Here is a 21,834-nt window from a genome sequence, read left to right on the forward strand (position 1 = left end):
CCACTGCATGCAAACATCCATTGCCTGCTTTCCACTAGAGGAAAGACTGAAATAAGACTTGAATCTTTCAGCCACAAATATCACAGTCACATTTCATTTGGGTCCAACACACAAGACAACATCTCACACTCTTTTGTACAAAGAGTCAACAATGCTGGAAATCAATCCACCAGGCAGGAGCAGTGCTCTGCTGTCTGGGCCTCACACTCGATGTGATGTGATTAGGATGGAGAGGCCTGCTCCTGGGCTGTAAACAATCATCTCAGGGCAACACCGCTACCATGCAGGGCCACTGGAGCAGCCCCTCCGCCTGGCCAGCGCCCCTTTGTACTATGGCACCTCTGACTCTAGGGCCATCTTGCAAACACCCCACTTATATTTTCCTCCTAAATTTCTACTGAAGTTCAAAAGAACAGCCTCTTCAGGAAGCCCTCTACTTATTCCAAAACCTCACCATCTCATCATTTGCTAAGAAATCCAAAAGGGGAACTAATCATCTCACATGCATTTTATCATACCCCCAAAACTCAATCACGACCCTCTCCTAGAAAGACATCAGTTTATTCAATGTTGTCAGAAAGTACATCAAAGACTGAAATGCAGAATGATCCTGAATATATGCTGTACTTTCCAAGTCAAGATTACAGACATGGTCAGAATCAGACTATGGCTTCGGGGTTTTGTTTTTCTGGGTTTTAATTTTCACGGTTCTTGTTTCCCAGAGACAGAAGGCATCTTCTTAACTAAACAGTCAGCTGGAGCAAAAACAAGTGCTCTGGAGCAAGAAAAACCACAGGAGTGGGTCAGCCTCTAAGACTCACTACTCCAAAAACGTAACTATATCTGAAATGCTGGCGAGAACAGCAGATGCCAAGGGCTTTCATTTGCCAGTCTTTTTAGAGGTATCGAGAGCACGCTTCCCTCGGAGCATCTGTGCCACATTAAACTATTCACGGCCACGAGCAGCGGCTGTCCTGTTACGTGGCCAGGGCACACCTGCATCTCCGCGTCTGCGCATCCATGGCCAGCACCGGGTGAGGAGAAAGACTGCTTCAGTGTCTCCTAGAGTTCTTTTAGATCCCTGAGAAGGGAAGATGGGCTCTACCCCTTCCTCGCCTTATTTTCAGGCCTATCATGACGCTCCCGAAGCTTCTGTAGCGGGGAGAGGGGTACACACTGAGACTGCAACGTTATCCCAGTCACAGGTATGCTCCCAAGCCCCATGAGTTCCAGACGGGTGGAAAATAGAAGTTCCCAAAAGCTAAAGCCAGCTCCTATTCTAGGAATAAAACATATTCATTCGTTCACCCATTGTTCATTCCTATATTCAGCATTTATAAAAATCTAAGACACAGACATAGAGAACAAATATATGGATATCAAGGGGTTAAGCGAGGGTGGGATAAATTGGGAGACTGGGATCAACATATATACACTATTGATACTATGTATAAAATAGATAACTAATGAGAACCTATTATATAGCACAGGGAACTCTACTTAATGCACTGTGGTGACCTGAAGGAAGTCCAAAAGGGAGATAATACGTGTATATGTATGGCTGATTCATTCTGCGGTATAGCAGAATCTAACACAACTGTGTAAAGCAACTATACTCCAATGAAAGCTTATTTTTTAAAAACTCAGCTATGTGACAGGCTGCAGAGCTAGCAGAAGAATCTCTTTTACTTTGGAAGGGAGAACTTGAGATCAAGGAAAAATGCTGTGTCTACTTTTCTTGCCACTTATTCTTTCAGGGATCCCTTGGAGGAAGGGATGGCAACCCACTCCAGTATTCTTGCCTGGAGAATTCTACGGACAGAGGAGCCTGGTGGGTTACAGTCCATGGGGTGGCAAAGAGTCAGACACAACTGAGTGACCAACACTATTCTTTTTAAACTCACTCTTGTAATGTCAATGTATGACAAAACCCACTGAAATGTTGTAAAGTGATTGGCCTCCAACTAATAAAATAATATTAAAAAAAAAAAATAATAAAAAATAAAAAAAAAAAAAAAAAAAAAAAAAAATAAACTCACTCTTGTAAAAGAATAGAGGAATCTTTCTATTCAATCCCAACAATACCGGCAGCCTGGGATTCCACTGGAAGCACCTCTCTCACTGTTCACACACTGGCATCTTTTGATGGAGAACGCTGCTGACTTGGTCCATGTGCTTTCCTGTTTCTATGGACCCTTTCCATGGGAGTTTTCCAGAAGCATAAGGAAAAAACAGGTTTAACTTCAGCTAGGATGTCTCAGTGAGAGATGAGGCACAGCTCGTATAATTGTGAGCACACACAGGATACAGCCTTAAGACTGTACCTTGTTTGCCAAGGCTTGGAAAAACATTCTCTGGAGGCACACAGGAAAAGAAAAAGAAGCTAGCCAGAGACAAGCAGGGATCAGAGGGTGGCGGGGTGGGGATGGAGTGTGGAGCTGGGGGTCAAGGACTTGGGGAGAACAGCTAGAAGCCCTGGAGAGAACATGCCCCGTGTCTGAACTCTTTAAATAAATTATGAGCATTGGTATTTTTATGAAACATTTAACCCAAGGGACACTTAGGATTAATATTATCTTTTTCAACATAGAGAAAAGATAGAAATGCATTATAACGGTTTAACAGGCCAGAAGTCAGTCAAGAGCACTTCATTTCCGCCACTGATATACTACTGGGTTATCATGCCTGATTTGCAGTTTTTACCGAGAGTATTTTCATTCACTTTGTTGAAAACTGTCTTTTTTTTTAAAGGGGGATTCTTTTTTAAATTAATTGATTTGACTGTGTCGGGTCTTAGTTGCAACATGCGGCATCTTGTGCTGTGTGCACGGATTCTCTAGCTGTGGCACGTGGGTTTAGCTGCTCCATAGCGTGTGGGATAAGTTCCCCGACCAGGGATCAAACCTGCATCCCCTGCATTGCAAGGTGGATTATTAACCACTGGACCACCAGGCAAGTCCCCCAAACTGTCTTTTTCTGTAATTTCTGCTGACTTTGAGATTGTGTCATAATTAAAGCTCCCAAACAACCAGACACTTTGGGATTTCAGGATCCGGTCAAGGTCATGAACCTTGCCTCCATCTACTGGAGAAAGCATTGTAAGGATGTTCTAGGGCAGTGCATCAGGTTAGATCTAAAGTAAACAAAAACTACTTGCTAGGCTCAAACAATTAAGACTTTTTTCTACTTGCCCTCTTAAACTTTGAGCTTGATAAAGTACATAATTCTCTGTTATTAATATTTGGGTTAACACACATTTCACAACTGAAACAGAGAATTATACCTCAGCAGTTGAATAAATATGTCACATTCAATTGATTTGTTGCTGCTGCTATTTTACCACAGGAGACACTCTCAAGTCTTAAAAGAAACTTACTCATTCCTAGAGGGCTACATGTTTAGCTACCCAATTAAAACAAATTCATTTTTGTAGATTTAACTTCACTTCACTGTAACAGTCTTACTATTTTCCATTTTCTTATCTCACTTCTGATCATCTAAAACAATTAAGAGGGCAGCAGAAATTGGTAGCGAAGAAATAACCTGCACCCTGCAGGAAATCAGGGCATCTTCCTGGCCTGGGTAAAATAATAATTAGAAATGCAAAGGCCCAGTTGCACTAATGAGAAGCTTAGCATCAGTCAGTCTTAAGTAAATGGACTTTCAGGTTGGCCGTTACTAAGCATGAATGAAATATTAATTATGTAACTTGTATCATTAATAAGTTTTTCTAAAACATTGTGGGAGCTTCTCCATAGTCGGAGAAATGTCTGCACTCTTCTGTCAAAGAAGTAAACTGTATAAATAATCGGTAACCGTCACCCCACCCCATAAGCAGACTCAACCCTTTCTTTCCTTCATTGCAAAAAGTCCTGCTGAATATTTCCCTCTACTCTCTACGATCCACTCTTCACTATGACCTTTTTGACTAATCCTCTGCCAGGCTCACTGACAAGCACTCAACATACATTAGTTAATAGGATCGTCACAATCCTGTGTGGCAGAAGCCACCATTCCCATTTGACAGATGAGGAAACTGAGACAAACAGCTTAAGACACAATCGGGAGAATCCTTCAATTCTAAGATGCCACCAAATTTTATCAAATTACTAATTTAAAAATTTTTGATTAGGGTAAAATACACATAAAAACAGAGATAAATCCACGAATCTATGGACACCTTATCTTAGACAAAGGAGGCAAGGTTATACAATGGAAAAAAGACAACCTCTTTAACAAGTGGTGCTGGGAAAACTGGTCAACCACTTGTAAAAGAATGAAACTAGAACACTTTCTAACACCATACACAAAAATAAACTCAAAATGGATTAAAGATCTAAATGTAAGACCAGAAACTATAAAACTCCTAGAGGAAAACATAGGCAAAACACTCTCTGACATTAAATCACAGCAGGATCCTCTATGACCCACCTCCCAGAATATTGGAAATAAAAGAAAAAACAAACAATTGGAACCTAATGAAACTTAAAAGCTTTCGCACAACAAAGGAAACTATAAGCAAGGTGAAAAGACAGCCCTCAGATTGGGAGAAAATAATAGCAAATGAAGTAACAGACAAAGGATTAATCTCAAAAATATACAAGCAACTCCTGAAGCTCAATTCCAGAAAAATGAATGACCCAATCAAAAAATGGGCCAAAGAACTAAACAGACATTTCTCCAAAGAAGACATACAGATGGCTACCAAACACATGAAAAGATGCTCAACATCACTCATTATCAGAGAAATGCAAATCAAAACCACAATGAGGTACCATTACACGCCAGTCAGAATGGCTGCTATCCAAAAGTCTACAAGCAATAAATGATGGAGAGGGTGTGGAGAAAAGGGAACCTTCTTACACTGTTGGTGGGAATGCAAACTAGTACAGCCGCTATGGAGAACAGTGTGGAGGTTTCTTAAAAAACTGTAAATAGAACTGCCACATGACCCAGCAATCCCACTTCTGGGCATACACACTGAGGAATCCAGATCTGAAAGAGACACACGCACCCCAATGTTCATCGCAGCACTGTTTATAATAGCCAGGACATGGAAGCAACCTAGATGCCCATCAGCAGAAGAATGGATAAGGAAGCTCTGGTACATATACACCATGGAATATTATTTAGCTATTAAAAAGAAATCATTTGAATCAGTTCTAATGAGATGGATGAAACTGGAGCCCATTATACAGAGTGAAGTAAGCCAGAAAGATAAAGACCATTACAGTATACTAACACATATATATGGAATTTAGAAAGATGGCAATGATAACCCTATATGCAAAACAGAAAAAGAGATACAGATGTACAGAACAGACTTTTGGACTCTGTGGGAGAAGGTGAGGGTGGGATATTTCAAGAGAACAGCATCAAAACATGTATATTATCAAGGGTGAAACAGATCACCAGCCCAGGTTGGATGCATGAGACAAGTGCTTGGGCCTGGTGCACTGGGAAGACCCAGAGGGTAGAGAGGGAGGTGGGAGGGGGGATCGGGATGGGGAATACATGTAAATCCATGGCTGATTCATGTCAATGTATGACAAAAACCACTACAATATTGTAAAGTAATTAGCCTCCAACTAATAAAAATAAATGAAAAAAAAATTTACTATTTTTATATGTACAGTTCAGTGGCAATAAGTACATTCACAGGTCTGTGGAATCATCTCCATCATCCATCTACAGAATTATTTTCATTTTGCAAAACCCAAGCTCTATATCTATTAAATATTAACTCTACATCCCACCCTTTCTCCCGCCAATGCAACCACTATTCTATTTTCTCTATGAATTTATTTGACTATAGGTATCTGCATGCATGCTTGGTCATGTCCGACTCTTTGTGACCCCTATGGACTATAGCCTGCCAGAAACCTTTCTGTCCATGGGATTTCCCAGGCAAGAATACAGGAGTTTGTCGCCATTCCTTTCTCCAGGGAATCTTCCCAAACCAGGGATCAAACTCGGGTATCCTGCACTGCAGGCAGATTCTTTACCTTCTGAGCCACCAGGGAAGCCCAAAACACGTACAGATACCACTTTTAAGATCATAAAACACATCACAGCTTCTTAGATATCAAATGGCAGAAGGTTATACTATCAGCAAATCATTAAATTGCAAGCATAAGACCTTCTACCTGTTGGATTCTTAATACTGCCTTGATTCCCTTTGGTTCTAAAATTAAAGTCTACAATAGGCTAAGCTCTGACTATTCATGTCACACCCATGCCTTTTTGTTTAGTTTATTTTTTATTGAAGCATAGTTCAATTACAATGCAGTGTTAATTGCTACAGTATAGCCAGGTGACTCAGTTTTACATATATATACACACAAATTCTTTTTTATAGTCTTTTCCATTATTGATTATCATAGGATACTGAATATAGTTCCCTGTGTTTATGGAAGCTTGGACTGTTGTTGGTATTAAGTCACTAAGACGTGTCCAACTCTGTGATCCCATGGACTGAAGCACATCAGGCTCCTCTGTCCTCCAGTGGGGATTAGCAGATGTAAATTAGTATATACAGAAGGATAAACCACAAGGTCACACACCTATGTCTTCACTATTCCAAACACTCACTCCCACTCTCCCCTTCTTGCTTTGGGCTTTGCCCTTTGTCATCAATCTTTTTTTTTTTTATTTCATTTTCTATGTGCTTGCAAAAATACTAATTTGGAAGGACTGAATTCCACGAGGGGATGGATATAAATCAGTTGTACAGATATAAATAAATTTAACCCAAGAAAACTTACCCTCTGGAGTTAACATTTAGTTAGTTTTTTAACTGCCATTTTTTTGGATAAAAACTGAATCTTTGTAAGGTGTGTAAAGTATTTGTCCATTTTGTGGACACGTAACTTTAAAATGTTAGATATTAACACAAAGAGCAACCAAAACCACAAATTAATAAGATATTATCCATCAAATGAACTGAACACAATAAATAAATGCTATTTTAATAAATGTTAAATTCAGTTCATTCAAATGTATATACCATTTTATCATTCATGGAGCAACATTCATCACAAATATAATTACTGACCATCTACTGCAAGCCAAGCATTGTTCTAGGAACCATTGATGCAGTGGTTTTGTTTTGATTTGTTTTAAATATAGTCAAAAGTCTCAGTGATACTTCCATTACAGTTGGAGAGAGAAAAAAATACATATAAATATGGAAAATACACAGTACATAAGAACATGGTGCATTCATAGTAAAAAAACAAAAGTAGGGAGATGTACTATGAAGAATAACTGTGAAATTTTAGATCAGGTGGGCAGGAAAGGCCTCACGGAGAGCACAACTTTTAAGTAAATGTGACGAAGCTAGTCATCCAGATAATCTGAGAAAAGAAATTTCTAGGCAGAATAAGCAGCCAGTGCAAAGGCCCTGAGGCCCAGTTTCACCAACATGTTTCGAGAATCAGTGAGGAAGCCCACATGCCTGAAGTGGAGCAAAAGAGGGCAATGAGACCTGAGGTCAGAAGGCAACGAGGAGCAAGTGCGAAACTAAAGGCCTTGCAGCCCAGCAAGCCCTGTGGTTTCTAAGTCACATGTGACTACCACCGTAGGTTTCTCAAAAAGGCATGGATGACATGATTTATGTTTCAGGAAACATCACATCACTTTCAATCTTTTCCAGAAACACTTTAACAGACTGAGCACCTACTAATGGAGATATTTTGGACACGAGTGAAACACAACCACAGCGCTCTCATGTTCCGGCTGCACTGGCTGCCTCTGAAAGCAGGGTGGGAATGGGTTCCTCTAAGTTCCCTCCCCAAAGTGTGCTGAATGGTCAGGAAAACAAGCAGTGAAGAAGGGCAAGGGAGGAGGTAGAAACAGCCTGAGAAACATGCCAGGAAATCTCTGGTTTCAGGGCATGAAGCAATTCCCCAAAGAAATCAGCAGACCTGGATACTTAAATCTCTAGAGGAGAAACTTGCAGAAACACTGAAGGTGCAACAATTAGGTATTGTGTATTATACAAAGTAAAATATATCCATTATACAAAGTAAAATATACAAAATAAAATATCTAAAATACTAGCATACAAAGTAAACTATCTCAAAGTAAGATGTGCAAAGTAAAATATTTATGTGTATTTTACCCTAATCAAAGTTGCAGAGATGCGCTAAAAGATGGACCGTACCATCTGCACTTGAAATGGGGAGGTACGCTGGCTGGAACGGGGGGCATTGGTGTTTGTGTCACATCACATGAAAATCCTTTAGGTGCAGGATGTACTGATACCACTAAGCTTCCCAAAGCAAACAGCTGACATTGGCACCACAGACCAAAAATAGATTTTCATTCTTTCATGCAATTTTCATTAACTTTTATATAAAGACAATTAACTTATAAGCTTATTCATGCATTTTCCTGAAAAACTATCCATTAAATACTTACAAAATAAACACTTTTTCTAGCTCCCCTTTTGAACATTTTTGTGACATTCTGTGGATTTTATGTGTTTAACATATACTAAAACATAGCATTTACCATTGTTTTCAGGGAAAGGGCAGATCTGCCATGCCATCAGTTTTCGAGAAGGATGCCTAGAAAGAGGCTCATTGTTCAGTGACTAAGAACACCATTCAGAACCCAATCCACAGACTAACTCATGTACTGGCATCGAAATGACCGTCACAACCACTAGATGGCGCTTAACACCGCATACTGCCACCAACCCGTCCCTTGCTATTAGAAGTATCTAAAATCACCGCTCATGCTGCAGTCCAAGGGGTCGCAGAGTCGGACATGACTGAGCAACTCAACCACAACATTCACTGTACTCCCTGTTTTGAATCGTTATCGGGCCCTTTCAAATAAACTTCCCAGTATTACCAGTAAGGCATCTATTAAATGCAAAACTCTTTCCCTCACAGGACTATTTGTTTTAAGCCACAGCAAATCATTCAAGAACAGTTCAAATGCCAGTCTACCTTTAAGGGCAAAATGAGGTGACCAGCTGGCACACAGGAAATGTAAAACAACAGCAATTTTTAAAAAAACTATCTTTAGAGTCAAAAGGAAATCAGAATCTCTTAATGGGTAAAGTTGGGGCAAACTTGTTGCCCTGTAGCTGTTTTTTCTTGTTCAGATCAGCTTCTTTGTGCTCTAAGTTTTGGACTAAGCAACGGAAGATTCACGCTGTGGGGCTGGTAACGAGCGGATATCTACCATTTGACTCTGGAGCCACTCAATGAGCGTTTCTGCCGTGGAGTCCGGGATCTGACACCTCAAGCCTTCCTTCTCGTCCGCTTCCATCATCTCCAGCAACCCGCGCAGGTCTTCCACGAGGTGCAGGGCTCGCAAGCTTCCCATGAATGGGGAGGTGGGGGACTGGCAATCGAAAATCCCATTGGAATATTCCAGGGCCTTAGAACCTAGGTTTAAAAAAAAATCAGAGAGAGCAATGGGATTTATACTGGATAATATACCAAAGCTGAAGGTGGCAAGCAAGTCTAGTCACAGTGAGGAATGACCAAACAAGGAGCAGGGAAAAGAGAATTCAATCACGTAAATCTCTCCAAGGGATAGTCATTTGGTGAAAAAGTAAAAACTATGTAATTGATGAGAGATTGTTGCTGTTTAGTCCTTGTATCCAACTCTTTGCGACCCTGTGGACTGCAGCCCACCAAGCTCCTCTTGCCAAGGGATTTCCCAGGCAAGAAAACTGGAGTGGGTTGCCATTTCCTAAATATCAGTGGTCAAATACCTAACAGGGAGGCCAGCTGTGTGGCATAGTAAGAGTAGGATGGGTCTTGGTATAAGATGTGTTGAGCTCAAGAAACACAGGCTAAGAAGAGAGCAGATCAGTTTGTGTGGAGCCATGTATTCCCCAAAAAAAAATTTTAGAAAGCATAAAGTTTTTAAATCCCCCTAGAAAGAAGTTGCATATTGGAGGTGGAAATTGCAAAGCATAATTTCAAAAGTAAGAGAGCCAGCTCTCAGTTAACTGCCTAGAATTTAATGTCTGAAGTTCAATACCTTACACATGTACATTGTATACGTACAAGGGAGCATGTGTGGATAAACACTTTCCCCCGCAATTTTGTTTGCAGCCTAGCATCAAATGCTCTTGCTAATGTTAGCTTCATTCAAAACATAGTTTTAAAGCCATTTTTATTTTCTATCACTTTTTAAGGAAAACAGTCTACTACTTAAATACATACACTGACTCATAGTGCATTCTGAAAGCACCCATAAACACCTCTACATCTCTTTGATTTTTAGTTACTGGTCTATCAAACATACCATCAAATATATATATTAACTTTACACTTAAATTTCAGCAACTATGATATTTAGGCCATCACCTCACAAATCCAGGCTTCCCTTGTGGCTCAGCTGGTAAAGAATCTGCCTGCAATGTGGGAGACCTGGGTTCGATCCCTGGGTTGGGAAGATCCACTGGAGAAGGGAAAGGCTACCCACTCCAGTATTCTGGCCTGGAGAATTCTATGGACTGTATAGTTCATGGGGTGGAACCAACTGAGCGACTTTCTCTTTACTTCTCACAAATCCAAAGGTCTTACAAACTGGATGAGACCTGTGAGCCAATGTGTAAGTTCTCTCTCCAGTTGGCCACAGGGTTGATCAGTTCTAACAATGGGGAAAGGAATTATCTTTCAGCTACTTAATGCCATTGATGTCCCTGATTAGTGGACCACAAGATTTAGATCAAACATCTACCAAACTGTGATAATGGTAACCACTGATATGTACAGTGATGAATGCTAATGGAGCCATATAACCATCTAAATCAGCCTCCTCAGGAAACCCTGCACAGCTGAGATGAGAAATCAGAAAGAAAAAAAAAAAAATAGAGGTGAGAATGTCAGGAGGAGGGAAGAACAGAAAAGCAGCAAAACCCAGACTGATTACAACGTCCTATATTCCAGCCCTTTTACGTATTAGGATCATGCAACGCAATGATTTAAAAAACATGTGAGCCCATGGTAACCCTCTGTTCTGTTTGGTCTTCAACACAAAACAAAGTGGGAAGAGGGGAGAGGTGTGTATTTAGAAAAACTCCCAAATGTTTGTTGTCACTTCTCCTCTTCTCCCTCTTACCTCAGTTGGAGAAATACTGATGGTAATTTGAAAACATAAATCCAGATCCCACCCACAAAGCTGTGACTGACTTAGTGTGAGATGAGAGCTGGGGAATCTTGTTGTCTTAATAACTCTAGTATTGCTCCTGGGGCCCTGCCAGGCCTGAGGAACAAGGACGCAATCTAGTGGAATGTGCGACATGTAATCCCTCAGAAATATCACTTCCCTTGATGAGAGGTAAGGTTGTATACAATCCCTGGGAAGAACCTAAAATTGGTTCTAATTGTTTTATTTTCTGAAATTGTGACAGAGTAAATCTATTCTCGTTCCCATATAACAGTCCTTGAACTAATTAAAAGCATATATCATAGAAAATAGGGCTTTCCTGATGACTCAGTGGTTAGGAATCCGCCTGCAATGCAGGAGATGCAAGAGATGTGGGTTCAGTCCCTGGGTCGGGAAGATCCCCTGGAGGAGGAAATGGCAACCAACTCCAGTATGCTTGCCTGGACAAGGAGACTGGTGGGCTACAGTCCCTGGGGTCCCAAGGAGTCGGACACGACTGAGTGACCGAGTGCACACACATCCTAGAAAACAAACACAACAAGGACCCACGGCAGAGCACAGGGAACCACACCCAATACCTTATAAAAACCTATAATGGAAACGAATCTGAAAAAGAAAGTATGTGTACGTGTAACTGAATTACTTCATTGCATACCTGAAACTAACAAACCACTGTAAATCAACTACATTTCAATTTTCAAAAAGGCAGTTAAAACAGAAAAAAAATTTTTTTAAGAATTAAAAAAATAAAACCATATATCATGCCCCAAGCAAGAATACACTTTCCTAGATTATACATAACCAGTTCCTTAGTTTGCTAAACTCTTCACCGTCATGCTTACCTTCTCTAGATAAGTTTTAGTTTGCCAACGACACTGTGAAAATAACATTCTAAGAACTGAATACAGTACTCAAAATGTGGTCTAATCTACAAAGGAGGTCAAATTGAAAGAAGGTCTCCAAGACATAGAAGTATAATAGAGACCATGCAGGTCACTTCCTTGAAGAGAAGAACCTTCTGAAGAGGAAAACACCTTTGGTTTCTCCAAACCACCAAAGTCGAGTAGGGTCCAATTTGTGACCAGAAAAGAGAAGCAGCTGGGGCCAGGACAACTATATGCTGGCCCTGGTCACTGGTCAAGGCCAACTGTAACAGGACCCTGACCACCAGGTGCGTGCAGGCCAACCCATTCAGACATCGCCTCGTTGTAATTGGTTCATTCCCCAATACATGAAAGTCCTTCTCTTGAGACAAGACACGAAATGTGACAGAAGAGCTTGGTTTAGTGGTGGTTTAGTCACTAAGTCCTGTCCAACTCTTGCGACCCTGTGGACTGTAGCCTGCCAGGCTCCTCTGTCCATGGGATTTTCCAGGCAAGAGTACTGAAGTGGGTTGTCATTTCCTCCTCCAGAGGATCTTCCCAACCCAGGGATCGAACCCGGATCTCCTTCATTGTAGGCAGAATCTTTACCTACTGAGCTACTAGGGAAGCCCATGGAAGACAGAAGAGCTTAGGTAGCCCTACTCCTGGGGGATCTGCCAGGGGATGAAGGGGCTCATCTACTAGTCAGTTCCCTCACCAGGATGAGAAATCAAGGAGATAATAGTCTACTTCTTTTGCTCAGCTTCTGTAACAGAGAATTGCTGAAGATTCTTAAGGAGGATGATCAGACTGGCATTTTATTTTTTTTTAATTTATTTTTAATTGGAGGATAATCACTTTACAATACTGTGCTGGCTTCTGCCATAACCAACATGAATCACAGGTGTACATATGTTCTCTCCCTCTTCAACCTCCTTCTCACCTCCCACCCCCCTAGGTTGTCACAAAACACCAGATTTGAGCTCACCAGATTCGAGCACCGAATTGAATGAATTAGCCATTCAGCAAATTCCCACTGGCTATCTAGTTACATATGATAATGTATATGTTTCAGTGCTACTCTCTCAATTCATCCCACCCTCTCCTTCCCCCACTGTGTTCACAAGTCCGTTCTTAATGTCTGCGTCTCCATTGCCGAGACTGGCATTTCAGAAAAAAAGATTCTGGTGGTCTGGAAAAAACGATGGACTAGAGCAGGAAAGCAAGTGCGCCAAGGGCATCAAGTGGGAGGGTTATTTAGATAGAGCAGGACAACGGTAGCACAGACACAATAGATTTTAGAGAGGGAAAAAGGGACTGGGAGAATTTGGTAGGAGGCAGAACTGACAGAATTTGACTAAGTGGGGGAACACACGGGTCGTGTCTAGAATGACTTAAACTGCTTTGTGAAAGTGTATAGAGGGAGGGCTATGAGATTAGTCAAGATAAAGACACCATATGTGAACTAGATTGACAGTCCAGGTTCAATGCATGAGTCAGGGTGCTCAGGGCTGGTGCACTGGGATGACCCTGAGGGATGGGATGGGAAGGGAGGTGGGAGGGGGGCTCAGGATGGGGAACACATGTACACCCATGGCTGATTCATGTCAGTGTATGGTAAAAACCACTACAATATTGTAAAGTAATTAGCCTCCAATTAAAATAAATTAAAAAAAAAAACAACTAGAGGGGCTTCTGAGAGAAGACAGTGAGCTCAGTGTTTTAAATGATGACACTGATGCTCTATAATAAGACATTGTAGTCGGGGGTATCTGGTTGGCTGGTAGAGATAAGGACCTGAAACTTAGCAAAGAATTAGAAAAATAAATAGATGTGAGCGTCACTGGTGGGAAAGTGAAAGTCGGATTTAAGGGAAAAGATGAGAACATTCCCGAATATTGGGTAGAGCGGTAATCCCTCCCTCCAAGTGCAGTCCACAGACCACCTGGACCAGAGTCACCTTTACTCTGGATCAGAAGCCCAGGAAGGTACCAGAATTTTTTGACATTTTAAAACAAAATTTAAGAATGATTCTGGCAGAAATTGGAGAAGGACAAAGACTGAAACCATGGGGAACCTAAAGGTACTGGAGAAAGCCAATAAATGAAAATATCAAAGTGGAGAGGTAATAAGAGAGTTGCAATTAAAAAAAAAGCCAAGAGAGCCAAGTAAATGCCATGACTGCATCTTTTAGAGGATGCAGATTACCTGCTATAATCCCATCCATCTGCTCCAGCGCTGCAGCCAACATGTCACTTGCATCACTCATCATCTTGTTATTTGTCAAGGGCAAATTCCAACCTAGATCTGAAAAAATAATGATGTTTATCATTACATCCTTCAAATGATATATGCTTCCTGGCAGGTTTGATAATTCAACATTAAACTGTAACTCCACCTAGCAGTGACATACAGAGAATTGTGAAGTATCAGAGCTGAATTAAGCGAATCATTTAATAAACTGTGACCAGTCACTGTGTGCCTACTCTACCGTTGGATCTCAGGCTATGCCTGATCAGTTAACAAAATAAGTATGATTCAGTTCTTGCACCCACAGTGTTTAAACTCCAGTAGGACAGTTTCCATGCTGTCCTCTGGAGAGCTCTAGGTCTCTGTGAGGGCAACAGATGTGGCTGTGGAACCCTGCTCGGGGCCATGAGAGATGCTAGATAGATCAGACTTGGTTCTATCTGCACTGGCTCCACCCAATCTCTGCTCTGTCAGTTTTGCCTTTATTTTTATCTTTTTCCTCAATAAGGAATTACCATGAGATTTGTCTTAGAAAATGATTCAGGAACATACATAACAAGTACACACACACCTACTGGCATTTTGCACTGTAACAATGACTATCCTGTATTGAGGGCCTATGAGTGCCTATTCTGTACTGAGTCCCACACAGTAACATAAATCACCATAATCCTCAGTCATGAGAGGAACCCTATTAAATGCATAAATCCTTCTTCATTTTATAATGATCTCTGCCTATAAAGACTGCAAGTAAATATAACAAAAACAAGTTTACAAAGATCAGTTTTTGAACTAAATCTATCTGATTTCCACTGTAATATTAAATTTTTATTTCTCTGATCCTATCTGAGAAATAGAGTTAGGCTGAAATTGTGTCACAATCTACTCACTCTTATACCAGCTAAAAAAATAAATTAAAATTATTCTTGCAAAAAAATTGGCCATTAACAGGAAAAAAGGCAAATTATGTGATTTTCAATATTAATTAATGCATTTCAGGTACCAGCTAATCATCCAAATAAATTCTCCCAACACACTCAAATAAAGCTCCTAATACTTAGCAGTTACTGTGGTGGAGCAAACACCTGGGAAATAAAGCATATGCTGCTTAACAGAAAACTTTGCCCTCTGTTTCCAAGCAACCTAGGCCTTACCACTTTATTTTTACAAACATATTTACAGTTCTGATAAACAGCTGCTTAGATCAATTCTCTATTATGCGTTCACTCTCATAAAATGCCATTAATCATTGTGAAATCTTACTCTGATTGGATAGTTTTCATATATTTCATTTAAGAATTTCAAAGGTTAAAGTCTCTGGCTATGTGGATCACAACAAACTGGAAAATTCTTAAAGAAATAGGACTACCAGACCACCTTACTTGTCTCCTGAAAAACCTGTATGTGGATCAAGCAGCAACAGTTAGAACTGGACATGAGACATCTGACTCGTTCAAAATTGGGAAAGGAGTATGACAAGGTTGTACATTGTCACTCTGCTTATTTAACTTCTATGTAGAGTACATCATCTGAAATGCTGGGGTGAATGAATCACAAGCTGGAACAATCCACAGCTTCCACAAGATTGGTGGAAGAAATATCAACAACCTCAGATATGCAGACAATACCACTTTAATGGCAGAAATTAAAGAGGAACTCAAGAGCCTCTTTATGAGGGTGAAAGAGGAAAGTGAAAAGCTGACTTGAAACACAACATTTAAAAAAAAACAAAGATCATGTCATCTGGTCCCATCACTTAATGACAAATAAAAGGGGAAAAAGTAGAAACAGTGGGAAATTTTATTTTTTTAGGTTCCAAAATCACTGTGGACAGTGACTGCAGCCTTGAAATTAAAAGATGCTTGCTCCTTGGAAGCAAAGCTATGACAAACCTAGAAAGAGTATTAAAAAGCAGAGACGTCACCTTGCTGACAAAGGTTCACATAGTCAAAGCCATGATTTTTCCAGTAGTCATGTATGAATGTGAGAAGAACCGATGCTTTCGAACTGTGTTCCTGGAGAAGACTCTTGAGAGTTCCTTGGACTGCAAGAAGATCAAACCAGTCAATCCTAAAGGAAATCAACTCTGAATATTCATTGGAAGGGCTGATACTGAAGCTGAAGCTCCAATACTTTGGCTACCTGGTACAAAGAGTCGACTCATTGGAAAAGACTCTGAGGCTAGGAAAGATTGAAGGCAAAAGGAGAAGAGGGTGGCAGAGGATTAGACGGTTAGCTAGCATCACCAACTCAATGGACATGAATCTGAGCAAACTCCAGGAGATAGTGAAGGACAGAGGAGCCTGGTGTGGTATGATCCATGGGGCTGCAAAGAGTTGGATGTGACTTGGTGACTGAACAATAACAAAGAATTTTCCAGAATTTACTCCTTTCAGAAGGTATAAAATATCACTACCATTTTATGTAGAAATACTACACCACAAAAACACCCAAGGCATGCATTTACAGTCACCCAGAAATCAAGCGGCTATTAAGTTAGTTAGGTTATAAACCTAGGTGTTCTCAAAAATCTACTAGCACATTTAGCTAGCGCACAGTCCAGAGAGAGAGGGCAGAAATTTAATGATCACACTTCAGGCTTAAATACTCAAGAAACATGAAGGATTAAGCCAAAGAGTGTATGGTCCTTGAATTCCACATAATTAAGTGGCCTACATTCCCTTTCATTTTAAAGCTGAACTTCAAAGAGCTCTAGATAGGTGCTGTCTATCTATATTTGTGTGTGTGTGTGTGTTTATAAATAAGAGAGACAGACAGACACATGCCAGGCTCAGCTATAAACACGGGGAATACCAATAAAAATAAAATAATGCTCACATTAGAAAAGCTCTCATCACCCCACTAAATCTTTGCGGGTAACTAATTTGTGTAGAGCAAGAACACTTTTTCAAGAAAGACAGGTAGTTATCTATGTCTTCTCTGTTCCAGTGAACCTTTCAAATGCTAAGACACGGAGGTACGAGAACCTAGGAGATGCTTTTCAAAATGGTGGAGAAGAACCAATTTTTTAAAAAAATTTCCAGTTTATTAGAGACCAAGTCTTTGTTTAATATAATATGATGTAAACATTAAAGTGTTATAGAAGTTTATAGATGCTTACTCTCAATCTCTATACCTATCACATAGCAGCCTACATGTAATAATAAGGAGAAGACAGTAAACACAATTAATAAATATGTACATAATATGGCAAAGGTGGTAGGTGCTAAGGGAGAAAATTTGAGCAGTTATCCTCAGGGAGGCAAGGGGTCAGGAATTTGGAGAGGTCCCTGATGGCTCAGTGGTAAAGGAACCCGCCTGCCAATGCAGGAGACACAGGTTCTATCCCTGGGTCGGGAAGATTCCCTGGAGGAGGAAATGGCAACCCACCCCAGTATTCTTGTCTGGAAAATTCCATGGACAAAGGAGCCTGGCAGGCTACAGTCCAGAGAGTCTCAAAGAATCCAGCATGACTGAACGACTGAGCACACACACGCGTACACAAATTAAATCGAATTGTCAGGAAGAATGACAGACTCAAAGATCAAAGACTTCTTTAAATTTAGTTAAATATAGGTGGTAGTTCAGTGGTTTCCAAGTATAAAATTACTACAAATTGATTTAAAAAATGGGAGAGGTAAAGACATGAACAGACATATAACAAAAGGGAAATACTTTCACCAATATAAAATATGAAGAGATGCTTAATGTTATTAATACTCAAAAAATTTAAGATAGCAATGTGATATCATTTTATATTCAGTCAGTTGGCAAAAAAATGGACACTACTAAGTACTATACAAGGAAGTGAATTCACAGAATCTCTTACAGAATGGTAATGGGAACGCAAAATGGGCTAAAATGAAAACAAAAACAGGTAGAATCTATGCGGAATTTAGCTCTTGAGTAAAGGTAACTGTGCATAATGAGTGAGGGTCACATTCATACATCTTTTCACTTGTGGGCACTCCCCCGTCCACATGATGCAGAGTGATTGGAGTTTATGAAGGGAATCACAATCTTACTGGCTCAATGGATAGAAGAGGGTAAAGTTCTTACACTATCCACAAAGATGCTCAATACCAACTCACAGCAGGCTATGATAAGAATATATAAAACAATCCATCCAAACTGTACAAAGTAAAAAGCCAGTTGAGTTGATGAGAGATAGAATACTAATAAAATCCTCAATTAATCCAAAAGAAGGAAGCAAAGGTAAAACAGTGCTGGGAGAAAAAGAAATCAAATGGCAAAACTTAAACTCAATCATATAATTTACTATTACATTAAATGTAAATGGAATAAACTTTTAATAAAAGCCCAAGATTGTCAGACTGGTTAAATGTAAAGACATATAAAATATAAGAATGAAAAATAAGATATTATGCACACAGTAAATAAGCCTGGGGAAGGAGGATTGGCCATATTAATATGTGAAAAGTGACTTTCTATCAAGTATTACTAGAAAGAAGGATATTTTATAATGATAAAAGTCAATTCATCACAAATGTTTCTGCAACTAATAACAGAGCTTCAAATAACATGAGGCAAAAACTGATACAACTCAAGGAGAATTACACAAATTCAGTCCATTTATATTTAATACTCAATACAGTTGGAGTTAAGTCTACTGTCCTGCCATTTTTTTTCTGTTTATCCCATCTTTCATTTGCTCCTCCTTTTCAACCTTCTTTTGGAATGACAGACAAGGCAGGAAAACAAATCAGGGAATAATACAGACTTTAGCGACACTATCACCCACCTTGACCTAATTCAATTTATAGAACAAAACATCCAAATGCAGAACATATTCTTTTCAACCCACATGTTATACACACTAGGCCAGGCCATGCGTGTATGCAAGGCCATAAAATAAGTCTCAATAAATTCCAAATGGGCATTAAAGGATTATACAGAAGAGTAAGAACAGCAACCGAAAGTGGTAAGTACTAATGTTAAGAACAGAGTTTCCATATTTATTAAAAGTCTGACTTGTTCATGCTTGAGCTATTTGAGTGGCCTCCTAACTTCATGAGCATCTGTGCTAATAAGGTTATGTCAATTTTTATGCCTGAGTCAAAGTATTTTAAAAAATAAGAAAACTTAAATAAAAGGCTTCAGAAAATCTCATGCTATATCAAGATTTTCCTACATTCTCAGAAACATTTCTGAGAGGAAGATTCTCCTGGACATCCTCACATACTTAATACAATAGAATATTGCTGCAATACAATGGAATATTCTTCCACAGTGAAAAAGACTAATAAATATAACATTATTTGGAGCAAAAGAAGTCAGACATAAATGACTATGTATTGTGTGATTCCTTTTAGGCAAAATTCAAAAATAGGTAATCTATGGTGATAGAAAGTAGAACAATAATTACTTGCAGGAAGTGGTAAATGATTCAAGGAAATTCTGGGGACTTTGTGTTCAATATCTTGATGGATATATACAAGCTTATACATTTGTCAAAACTCCTCCAACTGTACATTTAAGATGTGTTCATTTCCCTGTATGTAAGCTTCACCTCAAATTTTTAAAATTAGGGTTGAAGACGGCTGTTAGAAATTAGAAATGAAACAATATTTTTTTAATTTTTTTGAAACAATATTTTTAAATGAACCAAATAAATGAATGATGAATATAAGTAGGATATGCAGGCCTTAGTATGATAATATATCATGAATAAAGAATAATGAATAATCCAATTATATGCACCTGAAGTCTAAAATTAAACTCAGACTATCCAGCTTCCTATATTCGAACTCTTTCCTTACCCAGAAACCTGCTGATTACAACTTCATCTTCTGGATGCACAAAACCACTTCGAAAATAAAAACTTTAACATCTAATAATTCCCTGGATTCTAAATAGCTAATATACCCTTATTTGAATGACTTGTTGAAGGAAAAGGCACCAGAAAATACAACTACCAACAACAAAAGAGTGTGGTTTGGGTTCAAGGTCATAGTTCAAACTGGAGAAAGCCCTTAGTATTGGGTGATGTAAACAGAGATCAGTTCTGCTTTAAGGAGTCCTCAGTCTAGTAGTTTCCTATTCTAATGGCTTAATGAAAAGGAGTTCAGAAAAGTTTTGGAAAAGCAAGCTCCGGGAGGTAACATTCATATTTTACAGTAATGGTAAAGGAATATCAATGAAGAAATATTTTGAGTGTATTTCAAGCTTGGTCAGGACCCATTTAGAGCAGACTTGAGTAAGGTAAAATATCAGGGAAAGTTCCAGCAATGGGTGTGGTGGTTAAAGGTTGGCAGAAAACCACAACTTTTACAGGGTTGTTGACTAACTGATGTTTCAGGTCAGAAGAGCTACGCAGTCCCTCCGTGAAGTGTGAAAGAAAGACTGTAAGAAAACTACAGAATCTGTTTCTAAACTTTGGTGAGAATGACATTTGTCCTAACTTTCTCAGCTTTCCTTAGGTAAAATGTTTTAGGTTAGAAAGAGAACTTTGAACTCTGTGCCCAGAGACAGATGCTAAGGACACTTAAAAGAAGAAATCCCTTCAGTGAACGAGAGAATGTTTACACACATTCAACTAGGCTGGTGGAGGGCCATGTTATTATGTGGCCATTATGAAAACAATATAGTTTCATGTAAATTACCCAAGATCTCTCATCAATTTTTCCCCCCAAGATGCTCACGAGGGATGCCAATCAATTACAAGATGATTTCCCATGCAGGCAGCAATACCACCTTAGCAAAGAAATGTCTTAACAATTGGACTAGGAAGGACCGCTGAGTGGTTCTCAAAGTGTGGGGACTGCCCAGCAGTGGCACAGCATCAGCTGTGAGCTGATTCAGATGTAAATCCTTGGCCAAGATCTACGGAATCCGAACTCTGGGAGCAGGGTGGGCATGAGCTGCCACGTGATTCTGATGCCCACTCAGTCACTGTGCTAGAGCACAAGCAGTCCTCTTTCCTCCTGGAACACCAAGCCCCACCCAGACGGGTTGGGGACAGGCTACAAGATAAACAAGGGCAGAGCTCCTCTCCCCACCTCCTGCTTCTACTTTTGATCTGAAAAATAACAGCTCTGAAGAGGCAACTCAGGTTTTAACCAGTAAAATCTCTCCCTTTAAACTTCAACTACTAAGTTGTTATACCTACAACTTTTAAGACTCATAGAATCCTTGTTTTCTGGCTCTCTGCTATGTATACATTATCACATATTTCCTCCTCCACACTGTATTATTAGTCCAAATCCTCTCACCTCCAGTCTGCTCTAACATCCCTAGAAAATGAATTCAGAATCAACTGAAAAGGGCAGCAGGGTAAGAAGTGGGGGTTGAGGGGCAGGAAAAGTGCTGAGAACAGCAGAGATGTTGGCAGGGGGGCTGATGTCAATGTTACAACACACATGTAAAAAGTCTGGTCAAACTGTAAAAATAAGTATAATATTGATGACAGAACTGAAAATATGAACATTGTGTATTTGGCGATATTAAGGAATTATTTTAGCATTTATGGCGCATTAGAGATGACCAAATATTCATGGATGAAATGATATGACATCTGGAATTTGCCTTAAAATAATGAAGGAGAACTTTCCTGGTGGTCCAA

At 39.7% G+C, this 21,834-nt stretch overlaps 1 protein-coding gene across 8 annotated transcripts in view; it reads right to left on the reverse strand.

Annotated features, from left to right (window-relative positions):
• Positions 1-21,834, reverse strand: part of PPFIBP1 (PPFIA binding protein 1) — a 197,129-nt gene that overhangs the window by 55,475 nt on the left and 119,820 nt on the right. For 7 of the 8 annotated variants that reach the window (XM_065940004.1, XM_065940003.1, XM_065940001.1 and 4 more), the window contains 2 exons: positions 14,211-14,309; positions 9,196-9,401 (listed from right to left, as the gene is read on the reverse strand). In XM_065940004.1, the coding sequence (XP_065796076.1) occupies positions 9,196-9,401; positions 14,211-14,274 (270 nt within the window). In that variant the 5' untranslated portion in view covers positions 14,275-14,309. Of the gene's footprint in view, positions 1-9,195; positions 9,402-14,210; positions 14,310-16,176; positions 16,297-21,834 lie in introns of all 8 variants that reach the window. The other variant, XM_065939981.1, reaches the window with a different exon arrangement.

This window comes from Muntiacus reevesi, chromosome 1 (genome assembly GCF_963930625.1).
Source record: "Muntiacus reevesi chromosome 1, mMunRee1.1, whole genome shotgun sequence".
Classification (NCBI taxonomy): Eukaryota; Metazoa; Chordata; class Mammalia; order Artiodactyla; family Cervidae; genus Muntiacus; species Muntiacus reevesi.